Source organism: Salmo salar, chromosome ssa04, assembly GCF_905237065.1.
Source record: "Salmo salar chromosome ssa04, Ssal_v3.1, whole genome shotgun sequence".
Lineage (NCBI taxonomy): Eukaryota > Metazoa > Chordata > Actinopteri > Salmoniformes > Salmonidae > Salmo > Salmo salar.
Window position 1 is genome coordinate 29,821,659 of NC_059445.1, and position 27,658 is coordinate 29,849,316.

General features: G+C 41.4%; 1 protein-coding gene across 2 annotated transcripts; it reads right to left on the reverse strand.

Annotated features, from left to right (window-relative positions):
* Window positions 1-27,658, reverse strand: LOC106591825 (dnaJ homolog subfamily A member 1). Of its 2 annotated transcripts, none has more exons than XM_045716796.1 (9): window positions 27,370-27,658; window positions 25,720-25,867; window positions 24,769-24,952; window positions 24,533-24,637; window positions 23,830-24,057; window positions 15,628-15,742; window positions 14,729-14,844; window positions 3,342-3,442; window positions 1-1,173 (listed from the first exon to the last, which is right to left on the reverse strand). In XM_045716796.1, the coding sequence occupies exons 2-9, from the start codon at window positions 25,849-25,851 to the stop codon at window positions 946-948; spliced, it is 1,209 nt and encodes a 402-aa protein (XP_045572752.1). In that variant the 5' UTR covers window positions 25,852-25,867; window positions 27,370-27,658; the 3' UTR covers window positions 1-945. The 2 variants fall into 2 exon arrangements, with proteins under 2 accessions (XP_045572752.1, XP_045572753.1); XM_045716797.1 differs by lacking the exon at window positions 27,370-27,658 and adding an exon at window positions 27,214-27,232.

Sequence of the window (27,658 nt, forward strand, 5' to 3'; positions counted from 1 at the left end):
TAATTTCAATTTGGCAGTAGAAGACTAGCCATTAAGTTTATTTTAATCCCAAAACAATTACGACAGTCACAGCACATAGATACCAGTAGCAGAACTTCTTGAGGTCTATTGAAAGTTTATTTACAGTTTGACTAATTCCCATGAAGAATGGAGGAATTAAACAGACACCTCTTGATATTAAAAATGGGGTAAATAACCTTTTCATCAGTTGAACATAGCGAAGTATACCATACTACAGCAGATAGGATTCAATTGAATCCTACAGATGAACTATCACAAAAGGTCAATATGCATTTTATGAAATGTAGATAACATGCATCATTACATCATTATTAAAAATGAATTAAACAAAAATGTTGGTGTAATAATTGGCAAGTATCTTCCAACTACGCTGATGTGGTATACAAAAACATTAAATTATTCAAAAATGGAACAATATGGAAATAGGCCTATATGGTTCATCGCTGTGAGGATTCAATTAGGCAACATGAATTATAGCTTCCAACTATTTTCTTTCTCGTGACCTTTGGACACCACAAAATCACCAACGGTACTAACCGTGACACCAAAGCAGACAGAGGGTGCTCAAAACCTGCTAATTTACAAATCAAACACCATAAAAATCTAACTTTATATATATATATAAAAAAAAAGAAAAAAAAAAGTCAGTGACAGCATCCATAGCGCTTCCAAAAACTCAGAATCTTCATTTCTGGTCCTCTAAGGAACTTAACCAGAAATCAATTTCCTCCACTCAGGCACACGATCCAACAAAGACAGCCGAGTCACCTTGGAACGTAGATCCAGGTATCCAGCCTAAAGGACCGCTTCGGCACCACAGTTAGCATTGTAAGTTAAGAGAATAAAATGTAAGATGCGGTTTGTGCACGTTTCCAGAGGGGGCTGGACCATGGAGTTTTGGGGTTGGAGTGATGTGACGGGGTCTTACGAGGTCTGGCACTGGACCCCGCCAGCGGACGGGTAGTCATCCTCTTCCATGTAATGGTATTGGCTGCGTCTTACTCTGGCCGGGTCGCAGTCCTCCAGGTCGGCGTATATGTAGAGGTCGTCGTCCATGCTCTCGGGCTGCTCTGCCTCCCTCTTGGCAGGAAGGTAGTGCTCTAGCTCCTTCAGCTTGTGCTTGGGGAGGAAGTTGGCCTCGGGGAATACCACCTTTGGCAAAAAGAAAATGGGTATCATTTCTAGGCCGTAACTTTTTCTTTAAAAAGTCATGAAATTAAGAACCAACTGAAACAGTAAAGCAAACACGTTACGAGTTACACAGTGCAGACTTTAGTGTCAATTACATAATCACAATAAAAGTGCTACTACAAAATGGCCACTGGTCATAAGGTTGTTATGGTTGACTTTAAGTCTCCAGTGGTTTAATAAAGCAGCAGTAGTTAATCAATCAATTTAATACATTTTAACTGAGGGAATGAATGAGACCATTTACTTTTTTTATATATTTTTTTTTAGCTTAAGGCACCTGGTATTCCCAGATGGTCTCCCATCTCCGTACTAACCAGACCCTGTTTTCTCCCTAAATTAGGTCCCTCTGCTTATCCCTCAATGGGCTTGGGAGAAGTGAAGGTCGAGTCATGCGTCCTCCGAAATATGTCCCACCTGTCCACCTACTTATCACACCGTTTGCTTGACCCAAATGTCAGCCACACCAATGTGTCGGAGGAAACACTGTTCGACTGACGACCGACCAGAGTCAGCTTGCAGGCGCAAGGAGTCGCTAGGACACGATGAGCCAAGGCAAGCCCCACCGTCCAAACCCTCCCCCGGACGGCGCTGGGCCAATTGTGCGCCGTCCTGTGGGGGTCACGGCCGAATTAGGACACTATTTCCCAATATATATATATACACACACACACACCACAAAAATATGAACCCAACAAGCAACAATTTCAAAGATTTTACTGAGTTACATTTCATAAGGAAATCAGTCCATAGATTTCACATGACTAAATACAGATACCTTAAAAAAAATAAGTTTAAGTAGGGGCGTGGATTAGAATCAGTCAGTATCTGGTGTGACCACCACTTGCCTCATGCCGCATGACATCTTCGCATACAGTTGATCAGGCTATTGATTGTGGCCAGTGGAATGCAGTCCCACTCCTCTTCAATGGCTGTGTGAAGTTGCTGGATGTTGGCGGGAACTGGAACGCGCTGTCGTAAACGTTGATCCGGCGCATTCAAATGTGCTCAATGTGTGACATGTCCGGTGAGTATGCAGGCCATGGAAGAACGGACATTTTCAGCTTCCAGGAATTGTGTACAAATTCTTGCAACATGGGGCCATGCATTAACGTGCTGAAACATGAGGTGATGGCGGCAGATGAATGGCGGACAATGGGCCTCAGGATCTCGTCACAGTATCTCTGTGCATTCAAATTGTGAGCGATAAAATGCAATTGTGTTCGTTGTATGTAGCTTATGACTTCCCATACCATAACCCTACCGCCACCATGTGGCACTATGTTCACAACATTGACATCAGCAAACCGCTTACCCACACAACACAAACACACTGTGCCATCTGCCCAGTACAGTTGAAACCGGGATTCATCTGTGAAGAGCACATATCTCCAGCGTGCCAGTGGTGATTGATGGTGAACATTTGCCCACTGAAGTCAGTTACGAGACATCGGTGAGGATGACGAGCACATAAAGGATGAGCTTCCCCGAGACGGCTTCTGACAGTGTGTGCAGAAATTCTTCAGCTGTGCAAACCCAGTTTCATCAGCTGTCCGGGTGGCTGGTATCAGATGATCCCGCATGTGAAGAAGCCAGATGAGGTGGTCCTGGGCTGGCGTGGTTACACCTGGTCTGCGGTTGTGAGGCCAGTCGGAAGTACTGCCACACTCTACGACGACGTTGGAGGTGGCTTATGGTAGAGAAAATAACTTTCAATTCTCTGGCAACAGCTTTGGTGGACATTCCTGCAGTCACCATGCCAATCTGTGGCATTGTGTTGTGACAAAACTGCATATTTTAGTGGCCTTATATTGTCCCCAGAACAAGGTGCACCTGTGTAATGATCAGGCTTCTTGATATGTCACACCTGTCAGGATGGATGGATTATCATGGCAAAGGAGAAATGCTCACTAACAGGAATGTAAACAAATTTGTGCACATGTGAGAGAATCAAGCTTTTGTGCATTAGGAACATTTCTGAGAACTTTTATTTCAGCTCATGAAACATGGGACCAACACTTTATATGTTATGTTTATATTTTTCAGAATAAATACAAAGATAGATATTGAACTACAGTATCAAGTCCTGAATGGTGGAACACATTGAAAGGTGTGTGTTTTACAGAACATACCGAAAAGAGGATAATGAGGCGTCCCTTTTCAAACGGCTGGCGGTGCATGGGCATCCCCTCATTCAGGACACACTTCTTGTCGCCAGGTTTGATCAATTCCCCTGTGAAGGTAAATATTTTAAGAAGCTATCAACTAGTGCTGTCATGATACCAACATTTTACTAAGCCAAGTATCATAGACGGCTATGAATATAGATGAGAACTCTTGGTAGAAAGTGTGGTCTACCGCCTATCATGAGGTACCCTACCTCAGGAAAGTAATACCTCTCGAGACTTCTTTAATACTAAGACCACGTGCACCAGCTGTTATTGACAAATATACACAACCTCACCCCTCGTCTTACCAGACGTAGCTGCTCGGTCCTGCCGATGCACGGAAAACCCAGCCAGCTCTACATTATCCGTGTTGTCGTTCAGCCACAACTCGGTGAAACATAAGATTTTACAGTTAATGTCCCGTTGATAGGATGGTCTCGACCGTAGATCATCAAGTTTGTTTTCCAGCGATTGTACGTTGGCAATGACGATTTACTCACTCGCCTACGAATCCTTATGAGGCACCCCAACCTTCTCCCTCTGTATCTCTGCCTTTTCACGCAAATGACAGGGATTTGGGCCTGGTCTGCGGAGAGCAGTATATCCTTTGTGTCGACCTCTTCGTCCAGTACAAGGTGAGTATTCGCTGTGCTGATGTCCAGAAGATATTTTCAGTCATAAGAGGCGGTAGCAGCAACTTTATGTACAAAACAAGTTACAAAAATGCAGGAAAAAAACGAAATAGCACAGTTGGTTAGGAGCCCATAAAAATGGCAGCCATCCCCTCCGGCACCATTACAATGTCATTGTGGGGAAAACACTGCATGAAATCTTTACGCTTCAGTTAACTATCTCTCCCTCCAGATCTCTCTCTCAAACACACACCTTTCCCCCAAAACACATACGCACACTACTCCCAACTTTAAAAACATTAGGCAACAAACAGAATTTAAGATGTAGGTCCCCTAAACAGGGGACTTTACGTGGTTCTGGTACCGACAGACATTTTCGTTGAAATCGATCGGTGGACACCATAGATCGAAATGGCAAGCATTAAGTGTTCTTACGGACACAGGAAGGGGTATGTCTGTTGCCTGTGTGAATCAGGATGTGAAATCTGACACCACTTGAACCTGGGACGTCCCTCCTATGATTTAATTCGCTCTTCAGACTGTCCATCAACTCATGGCTGAACCCTACGTCAGTGTTTAACGTTGTTAGTGGCTAACACCCTATGCCTAAAATCGTAACACAGCAGGAGAATGGTTTCATTGCTGTAGCACATTCAGAGCGATTTATAGCCAGTAATCTAAAATAATTGCGTGACCGGGAGATTAAACAAAAAACAGACGGACAAGATTAATATGAGATGAAAGGCGAGTTCCTAGCCAGATGTTCACAGCAATGAGGGTGGACATTTTGATCAAGAAAGACCTTTCCATATTTTCTACATTCTAACACTACATATACAAATGTGTATTTTTTATTTATTTAACTAGGCAAGTCAGTTAACCTCACCAGGGTAGGCAGCATTCAGAATTTTGGATCAAAAGCGTGCCCAAAGTAAACTGCCTGCTACTCAGGTCCAGAAGATAGGATATGCATATAATTGGTAGATTTGGATAGAAAACAAAAGTTTTCAAAACTGTTAAAATAATGTCTGAGTGTAACAGAACTGATATGGCAGGCGAAAACCTGAGGAAAATCCATCCAGGAAGTGCTATTATTTTGAAATGACCATACATATACTTATGACCCAGTTCACGATCCCTATTGCTTCCACTACAGGTGGCCAGTCTTTAGGCATTGTTTAAGGTTTTTACTCTGAAAAATGAGGGAGAAACACCACTTTCAATGAGAGGACAGTGGAAATTTCCAGACATGAGTCCTGCGCGTGACCGGGAGCATGCCTTTCTTGTTTTTCCTTTTCTATTGACGAAGCTATTGTCCGGTTGAAATATGATTGATTATTTATGACAAAAACAACCTGAGGATTGATTATAAACATCATTTGACATGTTTCTACAAACTTTTATGGTACTTTTGATTTTTCGTCTGTTGTGACCACGCTTTGTTCCAATGGATTACTGAACAAAACACACCAACAAAACTGAGGTTTTTGAATATATAGAGGGACTTTATCGAACAAAACAAACATTTGTGGAGTCTTGGGAGTGCAACCATATGAAGACTTTAATCGCTATTTCTGACTTTTGTTACTCGTCTACTTGGCTGGCTACTGTTTGTAATGATTTGTCTGCTGGGCGCTGTTCTCAGATAATCACATGGTTTGCTTTTGTAGTAAAGTCTTTTTGAAATCTGACACCGTGGTTGGATTAACTTAAGGTATAGGGGGCAGTATTTTCATTTTTGGATGAAAAGCGTGCCCAGAGTAAACTGCCTAATACTCGGGCCCAGAGTCAAATATTTGCATATTATTAGTAGATTTGTATAGAAAACACTGAAGTTTCTAAAACTGTTTGAATGATGTCTGAGTATAACAGAACTCATATGGCAGGCAAAAACCTGAGAAAAATCCAACCAGGAAGTGGGAAATCTGATGTTTGTAGTCTTTTCAAGTCATTGCCTAACAGTGACTTAGGGTTCATTTTGCACTTCCTAAGGCTTCCACTAGATGTCAAAAGTGTTTAGAACCTTGTTGCAGGCTTTTGCAGTAAACAGAGAGCGAACAAGAAGGCCGGGAAGTTGGTGACTCAGAAAATTACATGAGTTTTGTGGCGCGCGTTTACGTGATGAGGTAGCTGTGTTCCATAACATTTTTCAAGACATTGGAATCGTCCGGTTGGAATATTATTGAAGTTTTATGTTAAAAAGGCCCTAAAGATTGATGCTATACAACGTTTGACATGTTTCTACAAACGTAAATATAACTTTTTTTGACTTGGTCGTGAAATTTTCGGCGCACTTCCTACATTTGGAGTAGCTTACTGAATGCGCAAACAACAAGGAGGTATTTGGACATAAATTATGGACTTTATCGAACAAAACAACATTTATTGTGGACCTGGGATTCCTGAGTGCATTCTGATGAAGAGCAAAGGTACGTGAATATTTATAATGCCATTTATGATTTTAGATGACTCCAAAATGGCAGGTATCTGTATTGCTGGTTTGGTTTTCTGAGCGCAGTACTCAGATTATTGCAAAGTGTGCTTTCACCATGAAGCTTTTTTAAAATCTGACACAGCGGTTGCATTAACCTCTATGGGCTAGGTGGGACGCTAGCGTGCCACCCGTGGTGCACTCCATCAACAGCAGGTGCATTTCAAGAGCGGCAAATTTGAATCCAAATAAATGTCAAAATTCAAATTTTTCAAAAATACAACTATGTTACACCATTTGAAAGATAAACATCTCCTTAATCTAACCACGTTTTACGATTTCAAAAAGGTTTTACGGCGAAAGCATAAATTTAGAGTATGTTAGGACAGTACATTTACAAGAGTTGTGTGTAATGTTTTGTCAAGTCAAAGACAGGGTCACCAAAACCATAAAACCAGCTAAAATGATGCACTAACCTTTTACAATCTCCATCAGATGACACTCCTAGGACATTATGTTAGACAATGCATGCATTTTTAGTTCTATCAAGTTCATATTTATATCCAAAAACAGCGTTTTACTATGGCATTGATGTTGAGGAAATCGTTTCCCTCCAATAACCGGCAGTCAAGTCAGCGTCACAAATTAAATCATTAAAATTAGAAAACATTGGTAAAATATTATATTGTCATTTAAAGAATTATAGATTTACATCTCTTGAACGCAATCAACTTGCCAGATTTAAAAATAACCTTACTGGGAAATCACACTTTGCAATAATCTGAGCACTGCGCCCAGAAAAATACGCGTTGCGATACAGACTAGACGTCATGTTGGGGAGATCTAAAATCGAAAATACTATGTAAATAATCCATTACCTTTGATTCTCTTCATCAGATGTCACTTCCAGGTATCACAGGTCCATAACGAATGTAGTTTTGTTCAAAAAAGCTCATCATTTATGTCCAAAAATCTCCGTCTTGTTAGCACATGATCTAAGCCAGCCGGACTTCTCGTCATGAACGAGGGGAAAAAATATATTTCCGTTCGTTCAAACATGTCAAACGTTGTATAGCATAAATCATTAGGGCCTTTTTAACCAGAACATGAATAATATTCAAGGTGGACGAATGCATACTCTTTTATAACGTATTGGAACGAGGGTACCCAACATGAACTCGCGCGCCAGGTGTCTAATGGGACATCATCGTTCCATGGCTCTTGTTCGGTCAGATCTCCCTCCAGAAGACTCAAAACACTTTGTAAAGGCTGGTGACATCTAGTGGAAGCAATAGGAAGTGCCAAAATATTCCTCAGCCCCTGTGTTTTTCAATGGGATAGGTTTAAAGTCGATACAACACATCAGGTATCCACTTCCTGTCAGAAAATGTCTCAGGGTTTTGCCTGCCAAATGAGTTCTGTTATACTCACAGACACCATTCAAACAGTTTTAGAAACTTTAGAGTGTTTTCTATCCATATATAATAAGTATATGCATATTCTAGTTACTGGGTAGGATTAGTAACCAGATTAAATCGGGTACATTTTTTTTTATCCAGACGTGCAAATGCTGCCCCCTAGCCCAAAACATACATGTAACATGAAGTCCTATGAGTGCCATCTGATGAAGATCATTAGTTAGTGATTAATTTTCTCTCTATTTCTTTTTTGTGAATCCTCACTTTGGCTTGGAAAATGGCTGTGTTTTTTTTGTGACTAGGTGTTGACCTAACATAATCATGAAAGGTGCTTTCGCCGTAAAGCCTTTTTGAAATCGGACACTGTGGTTGGATTAACCTCTCTGGGGTAGCTGGGACACACTATTCAACAGCCAGTGAAATAGCAGGGCGGCAAATTCAAAACAACACAAATCTCATAATTCAAATTTCTCAAACATACAACTATTATACACCATTTTAAAGATAAAATTCTCCTTAATCCAACCACAGTGTCCGATTTCAAAAAGGCTTTACGGCGAAAGCATAATATTAGATTGTTAGGACAGCACGTAAACAAGAAAACCCACACAGCCATTTTCCAAGCAAGGAAAGGCATCACAAAAAACAGAAATACAGCTAAAATGAATCACTAACCTTTGATCTTCATCAGATGGCACTAATAGGACTTCATGTTACACAATACATGCATGTTTTGCTCGATAAAGCTCATATTTATATCCAAAAACCCCATTTTACATTGGCGTGTAATGTTCAGAAATGTTTTGCCTCCCAAAACTTCCGGTGAATGAGCACATCAATTTACAGAGTTTTGAGTATGCAGCATTACTAGTTATTGTTTATGGCCCTCATGATAAAGAATTACTTTTGGGGATTACGTATATTACATTTACTTACATTGGAGGTTAATGGAGCACCATTAAGGCTTAAATTAGGCCTATATGAATCCTACCTTTGAAGCACATCTCATGAGTAGCAAAGCATTTTCCATTCTTCCTGTGACAAGCAAATTTGCTTAGACCTACAGTGGTTCCTCCTTTAAAAGTTGTCATACTGCGGCACACCTTGGGGCTGCAGTTTACTGCTAGTTTGACCACCAGAGGGCATCATTGAGAAACATTTGATAGTCTTCTGTATTGGCACCAACAGAGAATTTAAAACCTTTTTTGTAATAACATTGTACACTGCTTTTTTCTTTACATAGTTGAATGTGCTGACAAAATCACACAAAAATAATCAATGGAAATCCAATTTATCAACCCATGGAGGTCTGGATTTGGAATCACACTCAAAATTAAAGTGGAAAACCACACTACAGGCTGATCCAACTTTGATGTAATGTCCTTAAAACAAGTCAAAATGAGGCTCAGTAGTGTGTGTGGCCTCCACGTGCCTGTATGACCTCCCTACAACGCCTGGGCATGCCCCTGATGAGGTGGCGGATGGTCTCCTGAGGGATCTCCTCCCAGACCTGGACTAAAGCATCCGCCAACTCCTGGACAGTCTGTGGTGCAATGTGGCGTTGGTGGATGGAGCGAGACATGATGTCCCAGATGTGCTCAATTGGATTCAGGTCTGGGGAACGGGCGGGCCAGTCCATAGCATCAATGCCTTCCTCTTGCAGGAACTGGAACACACTCCAGCCACATGAGGTCTAGCATTGTCTTGCATTAGGAGGAACCCAGAGCCAACTGCACCAGCATATGGTCTCACAAGGGGTCTGAGGATCTCATCTCGGTACCTAATGGCAGTCAGGCTACCTCTGGCGAGCACATGGAGGGCTGTGCGGCCCCCCAAAGAAATGCCACCCTACACCATGACTGACCCACCGCCAAACCGGTCATGCTGGAGGATGTTGCAGGCAGCAGAACGTTCTCCACGGCGTCTCCAGACTCTGTCACGTGCTCAGTGTGAACCTGCTTTCATCTGTGAAGAGCACAGGGAGCCAGTGGCGAATTTGCCAATCTTGGTGTTCTCTGGCAAATGCCAACCGTCCTGCACGGTGTTGGGCTGTAAGCACAACCCCCACCTGTGGACGTCGGGCCCTCATACCACCCTCACGGAGTCTGTTTCTGACCGTTTGAGCAGACACATGCGCATTTGTGGCCTGCTGGAGGTCATTTTGCAGGGCTCTGGCAGTGCTTCTCCTGCTCCTCCTTGCACAAAGGCGGAGGTAGCGGTCCTGCTGCTGGGTTGTTGCCCTCCTACGGCCTCCTCCACATCTCCTGATGTACTGGCCTGTCTCCTGGTAGCTCCCCCATGCTCTGGACACTACGCTGACAGACACAGCAAACCTTCTTGCCACAGCTCGCATTGATGTGCCATCCTGGATGAGCTGCACTACCTAAGCCACTTGTGTGGGTTGTAGACTCCGTCTCATGCTACCACTAGAGTGAAAGCACCGCCAGCATTCAAAAGTGACCAAAACATCAGCCAGGAAGCGTAGGAACTGAGAAGTGGTCTGTGGTCCCCACCTGCAGAACCACTCCTTTATTGGGGGTGTCTTGCTAATTGCCTATAATTTCCACTTGTTGTCTATTCCATTTGCACAACAGCACGTGAAATTTGTCAATCAGTGTTGCTTCCTAAGTGGACAGTTTGATTTCACAGAAGTGTGATTGACTTGGAGTTACATTGTGTTGTTTAAGTGTTCCCTTTATTTTTTTGAGCAGTGTATATTGATGAAGAAATTTGACTTAATTTGATTAATATTATGGCGTTTCTATTCAGAAAAAAACGAAAGACTCAGGGTTTCCGTTAGGATGGAATGGAAAATATTGTGCTATACAACAGGAGGAAGGAGCAGGCTGTCCTTGTAAATAAGAATTTGTTAACTGATTTGCCTAGTTAAATAAAAGGTTTACACTAAGAGCATAACATTTCTGCACCCTAAAATCTCTAATTATTGTCTAACCAATACCCAAACGGAGATTAAATGAAAATAAAAATCTCATTGATTTATCAAGACCAGTCCCCATGCTTGCCTGCTAAAATAGTTCTAGGCTTTAGCTTCTAACTTCAATATGCTCTTCAAATAAGACGTACACAATTTAACAGCACATTACTCAACACTAGTGAAACTCATTTCAGGCTTACAGCATATCGGAAAATATTATTTTCAATGACGTGACTCTCCGCCAATAATTACATTTAGAGGATTGGAGGACTAAATTAATATCCAAGGGGCATTTTCCGTTAGATATTCTCACAGATCCTACGGAGCTTTTATATCATTCTAAATTAATAAATAATAATTGCTTTGTTTAAAAAGTAACAATATTTTGGAGATTCTGTTTTCATTTAACCTAGAGTGAGCGAGAAAAAGGCAATTCTTGAACATGGGGTGAGACATTCTCACTAATTTGTAAATAAAGCCAGGACATCACTTGCTTATATTCATGAAGATGATGCGCAATCGGCAAAGGCAAACTAATCTGCTGGCATCATGGCACGCTATCAACATCGCTCTAATTACAGTCAGACAGTTGAAGAAACTTGCGTGGACTTATGGAAAGGCTCGGTAAGAAATGTTTAATATATTTAAATCGGGTACGATTTTTATCCGGCCGTGCAAATACTGCCCCCTAGCCCCAACAGGTTAACTTAATACAATACATCAATAAAATTAATTTAGTCTCAAATAAATAATGAAACATGTTTAAATAATGCAAAAACAAAGTGTTGGAGAATAAAGTAAAAGTGCAATATGTGCCATGTAAAAAAGCTAACGTTTAACCTGTTGGGGGTAGGGGGCAGTATTTACACGGCCGGATAAAAAACGTACCCGATTTAATCTGGTTATTACTACTGCCCAGAAACTAGAATATGCATATAATTATTGGCTTTGGATAGAAAACACCCTAAAGTTTCTAAAACTGTTTGAATGGTGTCTGTGAGTATAACAGAACTCATATGGCAGGCAAAAACCTGAGAAGATTCTGTACAGGAAGTGCCCTCTCTGACCATTCCTTGTTCTTCTTGGCTCTGTTTATTGAAAACTGAGGATCTTTGCTGTAACGTGACACTTCCTACGGCTCCCATAGGCTCTCAGAACCCGGGAAAAAGCTGAATGATATCGAGGCAGCCCCTGGCTGAAACACATTATCGCCTTTGGCAAGTGGCCGATCAGAGGACAATGGGCTTAGGCGCGTGCATGAGTCGACCCCATGCTTTATTTTCTTTCGTCTTTTTACCTAAACGCAGATTCCCGGTCGGAATATTATCGCTTTTTTTAACGAGAAAAATGGCACAAAAATTGATTTTAAACAGCGGTTGACATGCTTCGAAGTACGGTAATGGAATATTTAGAAATGTTTTGTCACGAAATGCGTCGTGCTCGTCACCCTTCTTTACCATTCGGATAGTGTCTTGAACGCACGAACAAAACAGAGGATATTTGGATATAACTATGGATTATTTTGAACCAAACCAACATTTGTTATTGAAGTAGAAGTCCTGGGAGTGCATTCTGATGAAGAACACCAAAGGTAATAACATTTTTCTTATAGTAAATCGGACTTTGGTGAGTGTTAAACTTGGTGGGTGTCTAAATAGCTAGCCCCGTGATGCCGGGCTATCTACTGAGAATATTGCAAAATGTGCTTTCACCGAAAAGCTATTTTAAAATCGGACATATCGAGTGCATAGAGGAGTTCTGTATCTATAATTCTTAAAATAATTGTTATGCTTTTTGTGAACGTTTATCGTGAGTAATTTAGTAAATGTTTAGTAAATTCACCGGAAGTTTGCGGGGGGTATGCTAGTTCTGAACGTCACATGCTAATGTAAAAAGCTGGTTTTTGATATAAATATGAACTTGATTGTTATACAATACATGCATGTTTTGTTCAATGTTCTAGGGTTGTCATCTGATGAAGATCAAAGGTTAGTGCTGCATTTAGCTGTCTTCTGGGTTTATGTGACATTATATGCTAGCTTGAAAAATGGGTGTCTGATTATTTCTGGCTGGGTACTCTGCTGACATAATCTAATGTTTTGCTTTCGTTGTAAAGCCTTTTTGAAATCGGACAGTGTGGTTAGATTAACGAGAGTCTTGTCTTTAAAATGGTGTAAAATAGTCATATGTTTGAGAAATTGAAGTAATTGCATTTCTAAGGTATTTGAATAACGCGCCACAGGATTCCACTGGCTGTTACGTAGGTGGGACGATTTCGTCCCGCCGACCCTAGAGAGGTTAAGTTCCTTGCTCAGAACATGAGAACATATGAAAGCTGGTGGTTCCTTTTAACCTGTCTGGGAACGTGGGACGCTTGCGTCCCACCCTAGACAACAGCCAGTGGAATCGCGTCGCGCGAAATACAAAACCTCAAATGCTATAACTTCAATTTCTCAAACATATGACTATTTTACACCATTTTATAGATACACCTCTCCTGAATGGAACCACGTTGTCCGATTTCAAAAAGGCTTTACAGCAAAAGCAAAACATTAGATTATGTTAGGAGAGTACCCTGCCAAAAAAAAATCTCACTGCCATTTTCAAAGCAACTAGCATGCATCACAAATACCCAAAACACAGCTAAATGCAGCACTAACCTTTGACAATCTTCATCAGATGACACTCCTAGGACATCATGTTACACAATACATGCATTTTTTGTTCGATAAAGTTCATATTTATATATAAAAACAGCATTTTACATCGGCGCGTGACGTTCCGAAAATATTTTCCCTCAAATGCTTCCGGTGAAACAGCGCTACAATTTACAAAATTACTATTCGAAAACATTGTTAAAATGTAATATTGTCATTCAAAGAATTATAGATTAACATCTCGTGAATGCAACCGCATTGCCAGATTTAAAAATATCTTTACTGGGAAATCACACTTTGCAATAATCGACGTGGTATGCTCAGAAAAATAGGCTAGGCGATACATGTTAGCGCCATCTTGGAAACATCTAAAATCAAATATACTATTGTAAATATTCCCTTACCTTTGATTATCTTCATCAGAAGGCACTTCCAGGAATTGTTTGAAAAACGTAATAATTTATGTCCCAATAGTTCCTTCTTGTTAGCGCGTTCCGAAGGCTACTCATAATGTACTGAAGCGCGCGGGACTTGTCGTCACGAATGTGCAAAAAATATATATTTACGTTCGTTCAAACGTGTCAAACATTGTATAACATAAATCTTTAGGGCCTTTTTCAACCAGAGCTTCAATAATATTCAAGGCGGACGATTGCATTGTCTTACTAAACGTTTCGGAACAAAAGGGTTCCCATGGGCGCCCGCGTAATAGTAGTAATGGCCCTCCCCCTGTGACCAACTTCCCAAGCCTCTCTTTGGGTCAGTTTCTACCATAGAAGACTCAAACCACTTTGTAAAGACTGTTGACATCTAGTGGAAGCCTTAGGAAGTGCTAAATGATTAATAAGTCCCTGTGTGTTTCCATGGCAAAGGCTTTGAAGTGATTCCACACATCAGATTTCCACTTCCTGTTAGGATTTGTCTCAGGGTTTTGACTGCCATATGAGTTCTGTTATACTCACAGACACCATTCAAACAGTTTTAGAAACTTTAGTGTTTTCTATCCAAATCTACTATTTATATGCATATTCTAGTTACTGGGCAGGAGTAGTAACCAGATTAAATCGGGTACGTTTTCTATTGGTAGCATCATATGAAACGGTACTACGGTATTCTAAAATGATGGTATAATATCATGACGTTTTGGTACCGTTATAATACGATGGTATCAGTATACCGTGCAACACCACAATAAAAAATTTCTTTTTTAAATGCATTAAAAAAAATGTACAGTGTTGTACAAGGGTTCTGTTAAGTGAAATAATCTAGGAAGTGTACCTGGGTGGCAGGTGATGAGGAGGCTTCGGTTGTCCAGAGTTTGACAAGGCTTCTGGAAACCACACAGGGCCTCCACCAGCTGCAGCTCCATAGTCATGATCAGATTTTCCCCTTGCCTGTAGAATAGAGCACAGTTAATACCAACCAAAGCCAACCAGGCTGCGATCAATTGCATTTCAATTCAGGAACTGAAAAGTGATTGCCTCTCAAATGGGGATTTTTTTGTTGAAAATGAATTTCCATTCAGTTCAGAAATTGGCCAAATTTTCGTTTTGCTACATGCCTTAGATATATAGACCTTTTTCCAGTACACAGTAACATACAACTTTTATTACCTTTGGGTTCTCATACGTTTACAATGATATTTTGATTCTTGCCTGAACAGTTGCTAAGATTATATTTGGTTTTGATTTTCACTAAATAACTGATGCAGCAGTTGTTAGCTAGAATGCTAACGCTCATTGATATAGGCTGTACCAAAAACTAGCCAAAGAGCCATTTTACTGGTTGAAATGTTTAAGTATAATGCTGTTGATTTGCATTAAGTAGGACATTCATACGAGCCTTAAAACCCAATTATAATCCAAAAGTAGTGTGAAAAAGCACTCATAAGCAACATGTAAAGAGCAATTTTTTTTTGCTGGCCTTCTATAAGAACTTCCCCACCAACTTCCGTGCGTCGCCCTCAAAAGCAATGTTTGCAAACACAGAAAGGAGTCTATAGGCTAGTACAGAATACAGACCAATCCAATACTGAATAGAAAAGGTCTCATGTGGAACATTGGAACTGCCACATATGTGCACAAACACATTTGTTGGTCCAATCAGACAATGTGACATAGACATAGGGTAGAGGTAGGTAGTGAATAAGAACAGGCATGAGAGGTTTCATCTTTTACCTGGTGAAGACGGGATGGACTCTCTGATCCAGGACAATGATGATGTCACCAGGCTCTAGTCCTGGCTCCTGATCTCCCTCCCCGTGGAAAACTAGCTTCTGCCCATCCTTCATACCTGCAACAATTTAGGATTCATTTAACTCAACTGGTCCATATTAAACTGCATTAAGAAAAGACTGATCAGAATTCTGGTAACGGCGTTCACACGCAACCATGCCTTAGGGAACATTTAGGGCATTTTCACATATCCCTAGATTATTTGGATCCTAGAGCATTCGGTAACCAGATCCACACTATCCTGGTCGAGAGATAATGCAGTAGTACTAGTCACATGAAATTTAGTTACAGAAATTATATCCAGAATCTGTTAATTTCCATTCTTGTCAAAGCAAACCTTATTTTCTAGAATTCAAGAAAACGCTCCAGGGTACCAAATTCATAAACTCTGTCTTTCAAAGATAATTGGTAAAAATCCAAATAACTTCAGATCTTCATTGTAAAGTGTTTAAACACTGTTTCCCATGCTTGTTCAATGAACCATAAACATGCACCTGTGGAACAGTCGTTAAGACTAACAGCTTACAGATGGTAGGCAATTAAGGTCACAGTTATGAAAAGTAAGGATACTAGAGGCCTTTCTACTGACTCTGAAAAACACCAAAAGAAAGACATCCAGGGTCCCTGCTCAGCTGCCTTAGGCATGCTGCAAGGAGGCATAAGGACTGCAGATGTGGCCAGGGCAATAAATCGCAATGTCCATACTGTGAGACGCCTAAAACAGAGCTACAGGGAGACAGGACAGACAGCTGATCATCCTTGCAGTGGCAGACCACGTGTAACAACACCTGCACAGGATCCGTACCTCACACCTGCGGGACAGGTACAGGATGGCAACAACAACTGCCCAAGTTACACCAGGAACGCACAATCCCTCCAGTTATCAGACTGTCCGCAATAGGCTGAGAGAGGCTGGACTGAGGGCTTGTAGGCCTGTTGTAAGGCAGGTCCTCACCAGACAAGGACCTGCCTCACCGCACAAACCCACCGTCGCTGGACCAGACAAGACTGGCAAAAAGTGCTCTTCACTGACGAGTCACGGTTTTGTCTCACCAGGGGTGATGGTCGGATTCGCGTCTATCGTCGAAAGAATGAGCGTTACACCGAGGCCTGTACTCTGGAGTGGGATCGATTTGGAGGTGGAGGGTCCGTCATGGACTGGGGCGGTGTGTCACAGCATCATCGACTGAGCTAGTTGTCATTGCAGGCAATCTCAACACTGTGCGTTACAGGGAAGACATCCTCCTCCCTCATGTGGTACCCTTCCTGCAGGCGCATCCTGACATGACCCTCCAGCATGACAGTTCCACCAGCCATACTGCTCGTTCCGTGCGCGATTTCCTGCAAAACAGGAATGTCAGTGTTCTGCCATGGCCAGCAAAGAGCCTGGATCTCAATCCCATTAAGCACATCTGGGACCTGTTGGATCGGAGAGCGAGGGCTAGGGCCATTCCCCCCAGAAATGTCCGGGAACTTGCAGGTGCCTTGGTGGAAGAGTGGGGTAACATCTCACAGCAAGAACTGCCAAATCTGGTGCAGTCCATGAGGAGGAGATGCACTGCAGTACTTAATGCAGCTAGTGGCTACACCAGATACTGGCTGTTACTTTTGATTTTGACCCCCCCTTTGTTCAGGGACACATTATTCCATTTCTGTTAGTCACATGTCTGTGGAACTTGTTCAGTTTGTGTCTCAGTTGTTGAATCTTAACCTGTTGGGGGTAGGGGGCAGTATTTGCACGGCCGGATAAAAAAAACGTACCCGATTTAATCTGGTTATTACTACTGCCCAGAAACTAGAATATGCATATAATTATTGGCTTTGGATAGAAAACACTCTAAAGTTTCTAAAACTGTTTGAATGGTGTCTGAGTATAACAGAACTCATATGGCAGGCAAAAACCTGAGAAGATTCCTTACAGGAAGTGGCCCGTCTGACAATTTCTTGGGCTTCTTGACACTCTTTATTGAAAACTTAGGATCTCTGCTGTAACGTGACACTTCCTACGGCTCCCATAGGCTCTCAGAAGGCAGGAAAAAGCTGAATGATGTCTTTGCAGCCCCTGGCTGAAAAACATTAGCGCCTTTGGTAAGTGGTCTATCAGAGGACAATGAGACTGAGGCGTGTGCACGAGGCGACCCCCATGTTTTTATTTTCTCTCTCTTTGAACTAAAACAGGGTTTCCCGGTCGGAATATTATCGCTTTTTTACGAGAAAAATGGCATAAACATTTATTTTAAACAGCGGTTGACATGCTTCGAAGTACGGTAATGGAATATTTAGAATTTTTTTGTCACGAAACGCACCCTTCTTTACCCTTCGGATAGTGTCTTGAACGCACGAACAAAACAGAGGATATTTGAACATAACTATGGATTATTTTGAACCAAACCAACATTTGTTATTGAAGTAGAAGTCCTGGGAGTGCATTCTGACGAAGAACAGCAAAGGTAATCACATTTTTCTTATAGTAAATCTGACTTTGGTGAGGGCTAAACTTGGTGGGTGTCTAAATAGCTAGCCCGTGATGGCTGGGCTATCTACTCAGAATATTGCAAAATGTGCTTTCACCGAAAAGCTATTTTAAAATCGGACATAGCGAGTGCATAGAGGAGTTCTGTATCTATAATTCATAAAATAATTATGTTTTTTGTGAACGTTTATCGTGAGTAATTTAGTAAATTCACCGGAAGTTTGCGGGGGGTATGCTAGTTCTGAACGTCACATGCTAATGTAAAAAGCTGTTTTTTGATATAAATATGAACTTGATTGAACAAAACATGCATGCATTGTATAACATAATGTCTTAGGATTGTCATCTGATGAAGATCATCAAAGGTTAGTGCTGCATTTAGCTGTGGTTTGGGTTTATGTGACATTATATGCTAGCTTGAAAAATGGGTGTCTGATTATTTCTGGCTGGGTACTCTGCTGACATAATCTAATGTTTTGCTTTCGTTGTAAAGCCTTTTTGAAATCGGACAGTGTGGTTAGATTAACGAGAGTCTTGTCTTTAAAATGGTGCGTCCCACCTACCCTAGAGGTTAAGGTCATACAAATATTTACACATTAACAGGCTGACTACACCGCTCGCGTGCGTTGCAAAATAAATTTAGAAATCTATATTAATAAATTATTGCACGCACGCCAACAAGCGTCTGGTTGCCAAGGACCAAAATAGAAGTCAGTTCTATATGTGACGCAGATCGTGCTGCAAGTCCTGCCTCTCCCATCTCCTCATTGGTTTATAGAAGCAGGTACCCACGTGCCATCTCCTCATTGGTTATACCCACGTGGGTGACTGAAAAACGAACGAGGTCGGTGGCGGTAATGCACCTAATTTATGAAAGTTGCCAATCGCAATATAAAGTCAAGAGAAGTAAAAGCCTGGAAGGAAGAGAGATGACTAGAAACGATTTGGTTGACCATTTTGTGTGTGTGGATTAATTGGCGGAGGACCCTGTGCATTTCAGGTAAAATAACTCAATGTTTATATCCCAGGACAAATTAGCTAGCTAACTAGGACAAATTAGCTAGCAAGTGCAAGCTAACTAGCTAAATTGCCATAAAATGTTTAAAGCTTTTCGACCTGTCCCCAAATTAATATAATTGGTTCAGATTGTTTTGATATTTTAACCTGCGCGTCGTGATCGCGTTTGCGTGTGGGGGGACAAAATACATTTATGCACGATGGTGCACATGCGCAGCGAGTTTGGGTTCCGTGTAAGTATGCTGAAAATAAATGCAGTTGACAGTGAGAAGACCTCTCTTTTTTGCTGAGTTTCTGTGAAAAAGCCCTGTGAGTTGGACCAAACCAACTTTCCCTGACTGTTGCCTTGGACAACCAGCGCCAAAAGAGTAGGGTATAAACCAACCACAGAACTCACAGTACACACACACTACCATTTGCTTCAGTATAGAAACTTGTAAGTTTTGAAAATCAATGTTTGTATTACTTGTAATCCTTCCTGCAATGTCACAGAAGCATTTTTTTTTTTCTTTTACTTCTATATTTTTAACTAGAGATCATAGGAAGGCACCATTTTCACACAACTACCAAAAGAATTCAATGTTTTTTTAAAGAGCCGCCAGAACAGCTTCAACGCACCTTGGCATAGATTCTACAAGTGTCTGGAACTCTTTTGGAGAGCTAGAGTTCCAGACCATTCTTCCATAATTTGGTGTTTTGTTAATGGTGGCGGCAACGCCGTCTCAGGCACCGCTCCAGAATCTCCAAATGCTCCATTGTATTGAGATCTGATGATTGACACATTTTCAATCCCCCTATGCTCCTTTGAGACCCATCTTTTAAAAAGTCAGATCTTTGCTAGCCATGGCAGGCAAAATATTGTGCAAATGGGAATTTTTATACTGACCCTAAGCATGATGGGATGTTTTAATTTCAATACACAATCCCTCATTTACTCTTGTGTTTCCCTTTATTCTGGCAGTTACCTGTTGGTAGACACTGATATGGTGCTGGAGAAAAATGGTTGAAAAGGTTGAAAAGTGGCAGAACTGCCATTTTAGCTGTGTGTGTGTACGTACAGTGCATTCGGAAAGTATTCAGACCTCGACTCTACCCATTTTGTTACGTTACAGCCTTATTCTAAAATGTATTACATTGAGGAAACAAAACTACACTATCCCATAATGACAAAGCAAAAACAGGTTTAGAAATCTTTGTATATGTATTAAAAAATAAAAATAACATTTACATACAGTTGAAGTTTGCATACACCTTAGCCAAATACATTTAAACTGAGTTCACAATTCCTGACATTTAAAATCCTAGTAAAAATTCCGTTTTAGGTCAGTTAGGATCACCACTTTATTTTAAGAATGTGAAATGTCAGTTTTTTTCAGCTTTTAATTCTTTCATCACATTCCCAGTGGGTCAGAAGTTGACACACTCAATTAGTATTTGGTAGCATTGCCTTTAAATTATTTAACTTGGGTCAAATGTTTTTGGCCCATTCCTCCTGACAGAGCTGGTGTAACTCAGTCAGGTTTGTAGGCTTCCTTGCTCGCACACGCTTTTTCAGTTCTGCCCACAAATGTTCTATAGGATTGAGATCAAGGCCTTGAGATGGCCACTCCAATACCTTGACTTTGTTGTCCTTAAGCCATTTTGCCACAACTTTAGAAGTATGCTTGGGGTCATTGTCCATTTGGAAGACCCATTTGCAACCAAGCTTTAACTTCCTGATTGTCTTGATGTTGCTTCAATATATCCTAGATTTCCATCCTCATGATGCCATCTATTTTGTGAAGTGCACCAGTCCCTTCTGCAGCAAAGCACCCCTACAACATGATGCTGCCACCCCCGTGCTTCACAGTTGGGATGGTGTTCTTCGGCTTGCAAGCCTCCCCCTTTTTCCTCCAAACATAACGATGGTAATTATGGCTAAACAGTTCCATTTTTGTTTCATCAGACCAGAGGACATTTCTCCAAAAAGTATGATCTTTGTCCCCATGTACAGTTGCAAACCGTAGTCTGGCTTTTTTATGGCGGTTTTGGAGCAGTGGCTTCTTCCTTGCTGAGCGGCCTTTCAGGTTATGTCGATATAGGACTCATTTTACTGTGGATATAGATACTTTCCTCCAGCATCTTCACAAGGTCCTTTGCGGTTGTTCTGGGATTGATTTGCACTTTTCGCACCAAAACACATTAATCTCTAGGAGACAGAATGCGTCTCCTTCCTGAGTGGTATGACAGCTGCGTGGTCCAATGGTGTTTATACATGCGTACTATTGTTTGTACAGATGAACGTGGTACCTTCAGGCGTTTGGAAATTGCTCCCAAGGATGAACCAGACTTGGAGGTCCACAATTTTTTGGCTGATTTATTTTGATTTTCCCATGAGGTCAAGCAAAGTTGAAAGTTAGGCCTTGAAATACATCTACACCTCCAATTGACGCAAATGATGTCATTTAGCCTATCAAAAGCTTCTAAAGGCATGACAATTTTCTGGAATTTTCCAAGCTGTTTAAAGGCAGTGTCAACTTAGTGTATGTAAACTTCTGACCCATTGGAATTGTGATACAGTGAATTATAAAGTGAAATTAATCTGTCTGTTAACAATTATTGGAAAAACTATAGTTTGTTAAGACATGTGGAGTGGTTGAAAAAATATTTTTAATGACTCCAACTTATGTGTATGTAAACTTCCGACTTCAACTGTAATTAATCAGACCTTTAACACAGTACTTTGTTGAAGCACCTTTGGCAGCGATTACAGCCTTGTGTCTTCTTGGGTATGACGTTACAAGTTAGGAAGTGTCTTGGTGGATCCAAACTTCATCCATTTAAAAATGACGGAGGCCACTGTGTTCTTGGGGACCTTCAATGCTGCAGACATTTGTTGGTACCCTTCCCCAGATCAGTGCCTCGACACAATCCTGTCTCAGAGTTCTACAGACAATTCCGTCGACCTCATGGCTTGGTTTTTGCTCTGACATGCACTGTCAACTGTAGGAACTTATATAGACAGGTGTGTGCCTTTCCAAATCATGTCCAATCAATCAAATTTACCAGAGATGGACTCCAATCAAGTTGTCGAAACATCAAGGATGATCAACGGAAACAGGGTGTACCCGAGTTCAAAGTCTCATAGCAAAGATTCTGAATAGTTAGGTAAATAAAGTATTTTTATTTTTAATACATTTGGGAAAAAAATAAAAAAATGTGTATCTGCTTTGTCATTATGTGGTATTGTGTGTAGATTTAGGAAAATGTTTAATTTAATCCATTTTAGAATAAGGCTGTAACGTAACAAAATGTGGACAGTCAAGGGGTCTGAACACTTTCCGAATGACTGCATGCACGCACACTCACACAGTGGACAAAACAGTCTACATTTCCGTAACAGACTGACCAGGTGAAAGTTATGATCCCTTATTGATGTCAGATGTTAAATCCACATCAAATCAGTATAGAGGACAGGTTTAAGAAGGATTTTTAAGCATTGAGACATGTATTGTGTGTGCCATTCAGAGGTTGAAAAGGCAAGAAAAAAGATTTAAGTGGTTTTGAACGGGGTATGCCAGGCACACCAGTTTGATTGTGTCAAGAACTGCAACACTGCTGGGTTTTTCATGTGTATCAAGAATGAGCCACCACCTAAAGGACATCCAGCCAACTTGACAACTGTGGGAAGCATTGGAGTCAACATGGTCCAGCATCCCCTAAGGTTGGCCCTTAGACACCTTGTAGAGTCCATGTCCCGACAAATTGAGGCTGTTCTGAGGGCAAAGGGGGTGCAACTCACTATTAGGAAGGTGTTCCTAATGTTTGGTACACAAGTTGATATGTAGCCGGCTTTTTGTCAATTGACTGCCATTCTACACAATAGGCTCAAACGGAGCTGTAGTGGGCTGGCCTAGTTACGGATCCACCACAGATCCTGGAAATGTTTTGGAAAGGACAATGTGAAAAGGACATATTTGAGCCAGCACACTGTTTTGGTTGGCCCTGTAATAATGTGAATCAGGCACTGATATGTCACTCACTATGCCATCTTATATCACAATACTCTTCATTCCTGGTCCCAGAAGACTGCAGTGTGTTGCGTGCCTTAGTCTCTGCCCAGCTCTAGAAATACTGATCCAACTAATCAAGATTGTGACTACATGAATCAGATGTATTAGCCGTGTAGCTCTCCAGGACCAGAAGTGAAGAAAATGTAGGTTATATCACATAACAGACATCCAAAACTCTGGTTAAATGGACAAACATCTAAAACCTCCTATATCCTCAAAATGGAGAAAGAAAATCTTCACACTTTTACCTGTTAAATTGGCAGTCACTCTGCTAGCATTCCCATCCACAGGCAGCTTGGTCTGTCAGGTAACGGTGTCAACAGGGCCCAGGGACATGGCGCATCCCGTGTCAACATGCTTAACCCACCCCCAACCCCCCACGTCATTACACAAACATAGTGAACAATTTAGGCAGAGTCTATGCTCTTGAAAATTTGTACTCCACACAAATCAAACGAGTCAAACTGTTGGACCTCATAGCAAAAAAATAACATTCAGGGTAGAACATTTTAATTTATTGTATATATTAACTATGAATAAATTAATATCAATTGTGAGCTGTGGAAAGACTTCAATTGATGGACAACTAATCAACCGCCTCACCTTTGTCAATGTGGACCTCTAGGATCTTCTTCTGCCGCAGAATCTTCCGTCCACTGCAGGCCTTGCAGCGGTCCTTGTGGCTGATACGCTGGCCCTGGCCCTGGCAACCCCCGCACACGGTGGACACCTGCTGCACCATGCCTGGCCCCAGCTGGTGGAGGCGCACCTGCATGCCCGTGCCGCGACAGGACATGCACATCTCCACCGCACCCTTCCTTCCCCCGCGACCTACCCCAAACCATAGCCATGTCAGTCCACATCACCCCAGTCGTTTGCAGCAGTAACTCATTACATCACCGTTAAACAGAACGCCACATGCTGCATTTGACAGGGCGGTAAATGCTAGTCAAGAGATAGCGATTCGGTGGCTTAATGATCCGCTGTATAAATGTACTTGGAGTAAGCAAGAACATCTATGTACGCATTTTATAGTCAGAGCAACAAAAATGGAACCAAACAATACAGTTTGGGCATTGTACGATATCTCAAAAATGTTTTACCCTAGCCGAGGGTAAATTGTTCATAATGTGATACGGTTTTAAAAAAAACAAAAATTACATCCAATCCATGCATGAACACACAGGGCTATTCAACCTGATGACTTTAGGGTTACCACACTGGTCATTTTCATCCGTCCCTTTTAATAAGGGACTGATCAAGACCAATGTTAACCAACAATGTAACATGTGTAGTAATGTAGCACCTTCACATCGCTCGCAAATAACATTCTTCTGGACAGCAAGTTTCCTCGTGGCGCCATTGAAGAGGTCTTCCAAAGAGACTGTGAGCTGATGAACCACATTCTTTCCTAGGTTGAGAGCACATTGGGGCAAAGCATTAGCTATAGAGAAGTTAAGAAGAACCACAGAAAACCAAAGGCCAGATGTTGAAGTCTTCTGTGGAAGGTAATATTTGTCTCTGTACTTCATTTTGTTTTACCTCTCCTCTCCCGGTGCAGTCGGCCACCTCCTCCAAAGAACATGTCAAAGATGTCCATGGGGGATCCAAAACCCCCGCCACCTCCGCTGCCCCCTCCTTTTATTGCCTTCTCCCCTCCCCGGTCATACACCTCTCTCTTCTGGGAGTCTGACAGCACCTCATATGCCTGAGATATCTGCTTAAACTGGGAAGAAAAAAACTGAATGAAAGGGGGATAGTCAGTTGTACAACTGAAATGTGTCTTCCGCATTTAACCCAACCCATCTGAATCAGAGAGGTGCGGGGGGCTGCCTTAATCGACATCGTCGGCGGCCAGGAAACAGTGGGTTAACTGACTTGCTCAGGGGCAGAATGACAGATTTTTACCTTGTCAGCTCGGGGATTCAATCCAGCAACCTTTCGGTTACTGGCCCAACGCGATCAATTCTCAGAGTGCAAAAACAACTACTTGTAGAAATCTCAACTAGCACTCAAATATTAAACTTACTAGAATTTTCTGACAGAACTGTAGAAACAATTGATGTATTTTCCATATTCATCTCTTAAAAATAACCTGGCATAACCGGCATCAATGTGCTGGATTAGCATACATCGCTCCCCCTGAACTTGCCTCTGACTGGGCTTGAACCAGAGTCCTCTACCTTGCCAACACACGTGACCACCCGCTCGATAATGTGAAAAAACATTTGAGCTATACAAAAGGAACCAATTGTATAGATCCATCTACGAAATTTCAAGCTAGCTGGGGAATGAGCTTACTGTACCTCTTAACTCCAGTACACTGGCATAAATAACCTATCTCCACTCAACCACTGGTCATAAATCAGAACCTATTCATAGGAGTTTTACATTGTTTATAACATACACAGCTCAGAAAGATAAAGGTGGTACAACAAAAATAAACTCTGACCATCATGGACGCAAAGTGGTTTCCTGAATACTTCCACTCACTTTCTCCCCCTCAGTAGGGTTCTTGTCAGGGTGGTATTTCAAGGCCAGCTTACGATAAGCCTTTTTCAGCTCATCTGGTGTGGCATTGGGCTTAACACCCAACATGTCATAAAAGCCGGTTTCCTTCACCATTGTTGTTGGTTACAGTCTGCAGAAGAAAGAAAATGCTGTTCACACAAGTGTCAGTTTCTCGTCCTATATGACATATAGTGCGGAGCGATGTGCTTTGAGGTCGGTTCAGTAATAGTTTCATTATACAAAAAATAAAAACATTGATAGATTTTTTTTTTTGGGGGGGGGGCGCTATACCGTCTTACAAAAATCATTATTTTAGTAGTTCTTCAAAATAAATATAGCATACTTTACGACTGCTGAACACCAACTATCAAATCTTAGATTATGTATTTTCAGGTAGAGATACCACACGAAGCAACTGCTCTATCCCTCTCCGTCTCTGACAGGACAAGTAGGCGCCCAATGGCCTGTTGGGAACAGTTCGCGCTTGATCTGATCTAAAAGAAACTGAGCATTGCACTCAGAAAAAAAATGAATGAAATGGAAATCAAATAATTGAACCGAAGTTGGTCAATAGTTGTTAATCGCTCAGCACTAATGACATTCTATTTGCATTTGAAACAACTTATTGGTATGACAAGTTACCCACCACTGCAACTTCATGATATAAATATCCCAATCAGATAGCATTAGAAACAACAAAGTTGGTGAATAGCAACATATTTTCAACATGAGGGGTTAGGTCTTAACATCTGACTTTCTGAACCCAGAAGCTCAACATCGTGAGACTTCTGAGAACACATGCTAAACAGACCAGAGGGGTGTCCTACTACAAAGCAAGCTATATCTACGTATTAGTTAAAGTATCTTTCATGTTAGGTTTAAAGGGCTCTGGAAGCCAAAACAACCAAATAAACGTGAATCGATTCTCAATTGCGTTACGGTTCTAGAAATATAAATCCCTGTACTTTCATATCAACCTCACAAATGCTAAATACACAATTACTGTAAACTGTTTTAACCGGGTTTAACAGTTGCAGAGGATAGTATTCTGACACATTTGTGGCGTTTGTCTTCAGTTTACACTGAAGGTGTAGGTGTTCACTCAGACGCAGATAGCTAACATTAATTAGCACAGATAACGTTAGTCCACTGTCTTCTGTCTGTAAACAAGCGCTGTAACATGGATATATATGGGCTTGTGGGAACCCTATAGAATGGTGTGTATCAATTTAACATTTTACTATTAGCGTTATTTTTCTGATATGAAATATAAAGTCCTCATGGTTCCACGTTAACGTTACGGTCTTTGCCAATACTAGAAGCGCTAGCTAACGTCGAACGTCAGCTACGTCTTTAACGCTGGCTAGCTAACGTTACATTATTACTAAACGCTTAAAGGACAACAGAGACCCATCTAGCTAGTTACCCGTATCCAACATGACAACGTTAAGTTAGCTAGCCAGCTAGGTAACTTACCCAGGTTTGGTAGCTAGCTAGGCTAACGTTAGCTGGCCAGCTATCCACGACCTAGCTAACTGATAGTAGTAGCTTAGCTAGTAGTTTATTACTATACCAATTAGGAACATTACTTTTTTTGCAGAATGAAAACACCATTAAATTGTGGTTAGCTACCTGTTACAATAGACGGCCGTTGAGAGAAAGGACCTTGTTTAACTTATAACAACCCCTCGTCCTGGCGATGAACTTCCAGAACCTTCTACTACTTGCACCGCCTACTTTAACAGTGCTTTCAAGACAACTCGGAAAAAACGAGGTCAAACCATGACGTCGGTGATTTTCAGGTCGGGAAGTCGGGGCTATAGAAAGATGCCCGAGTTTCCGACTTGGGATTCCGAGTTTGATGGATGCTCAAACGATTTTTTTTAGTCAGAACTCGATTTTTTTCTCCAGAGTTCCCAGT

What these genes read in the sequence shown, in the direction of transcription:
- LOC106591825 (XM_045716796.1), bottom strand. Translation starts at nt 25,851, where the DNA reads ATGGTGAAGGAAACCGGCTTTTATGACATGTTGGGTGTTAAGCCCAAT. An exon ending in TATTTGCGAGCGATGTGAAG is followed by an intron (nt 24,058 to 24,532) that starts GTGCTACATTAC and finishes GGTTTGGGGTAG; the next exon opens with GTCGCGGGGGAAGGAAGGGT. An exon ending in CCTCATCACCTGCCACCCAG is followed by an intron (nt 3,443 to 14,728) that starts GTACACTTCCTA and finishes TTACCTTCACAG; the next exon opens with GGGAATTGATCAAACCTGGC.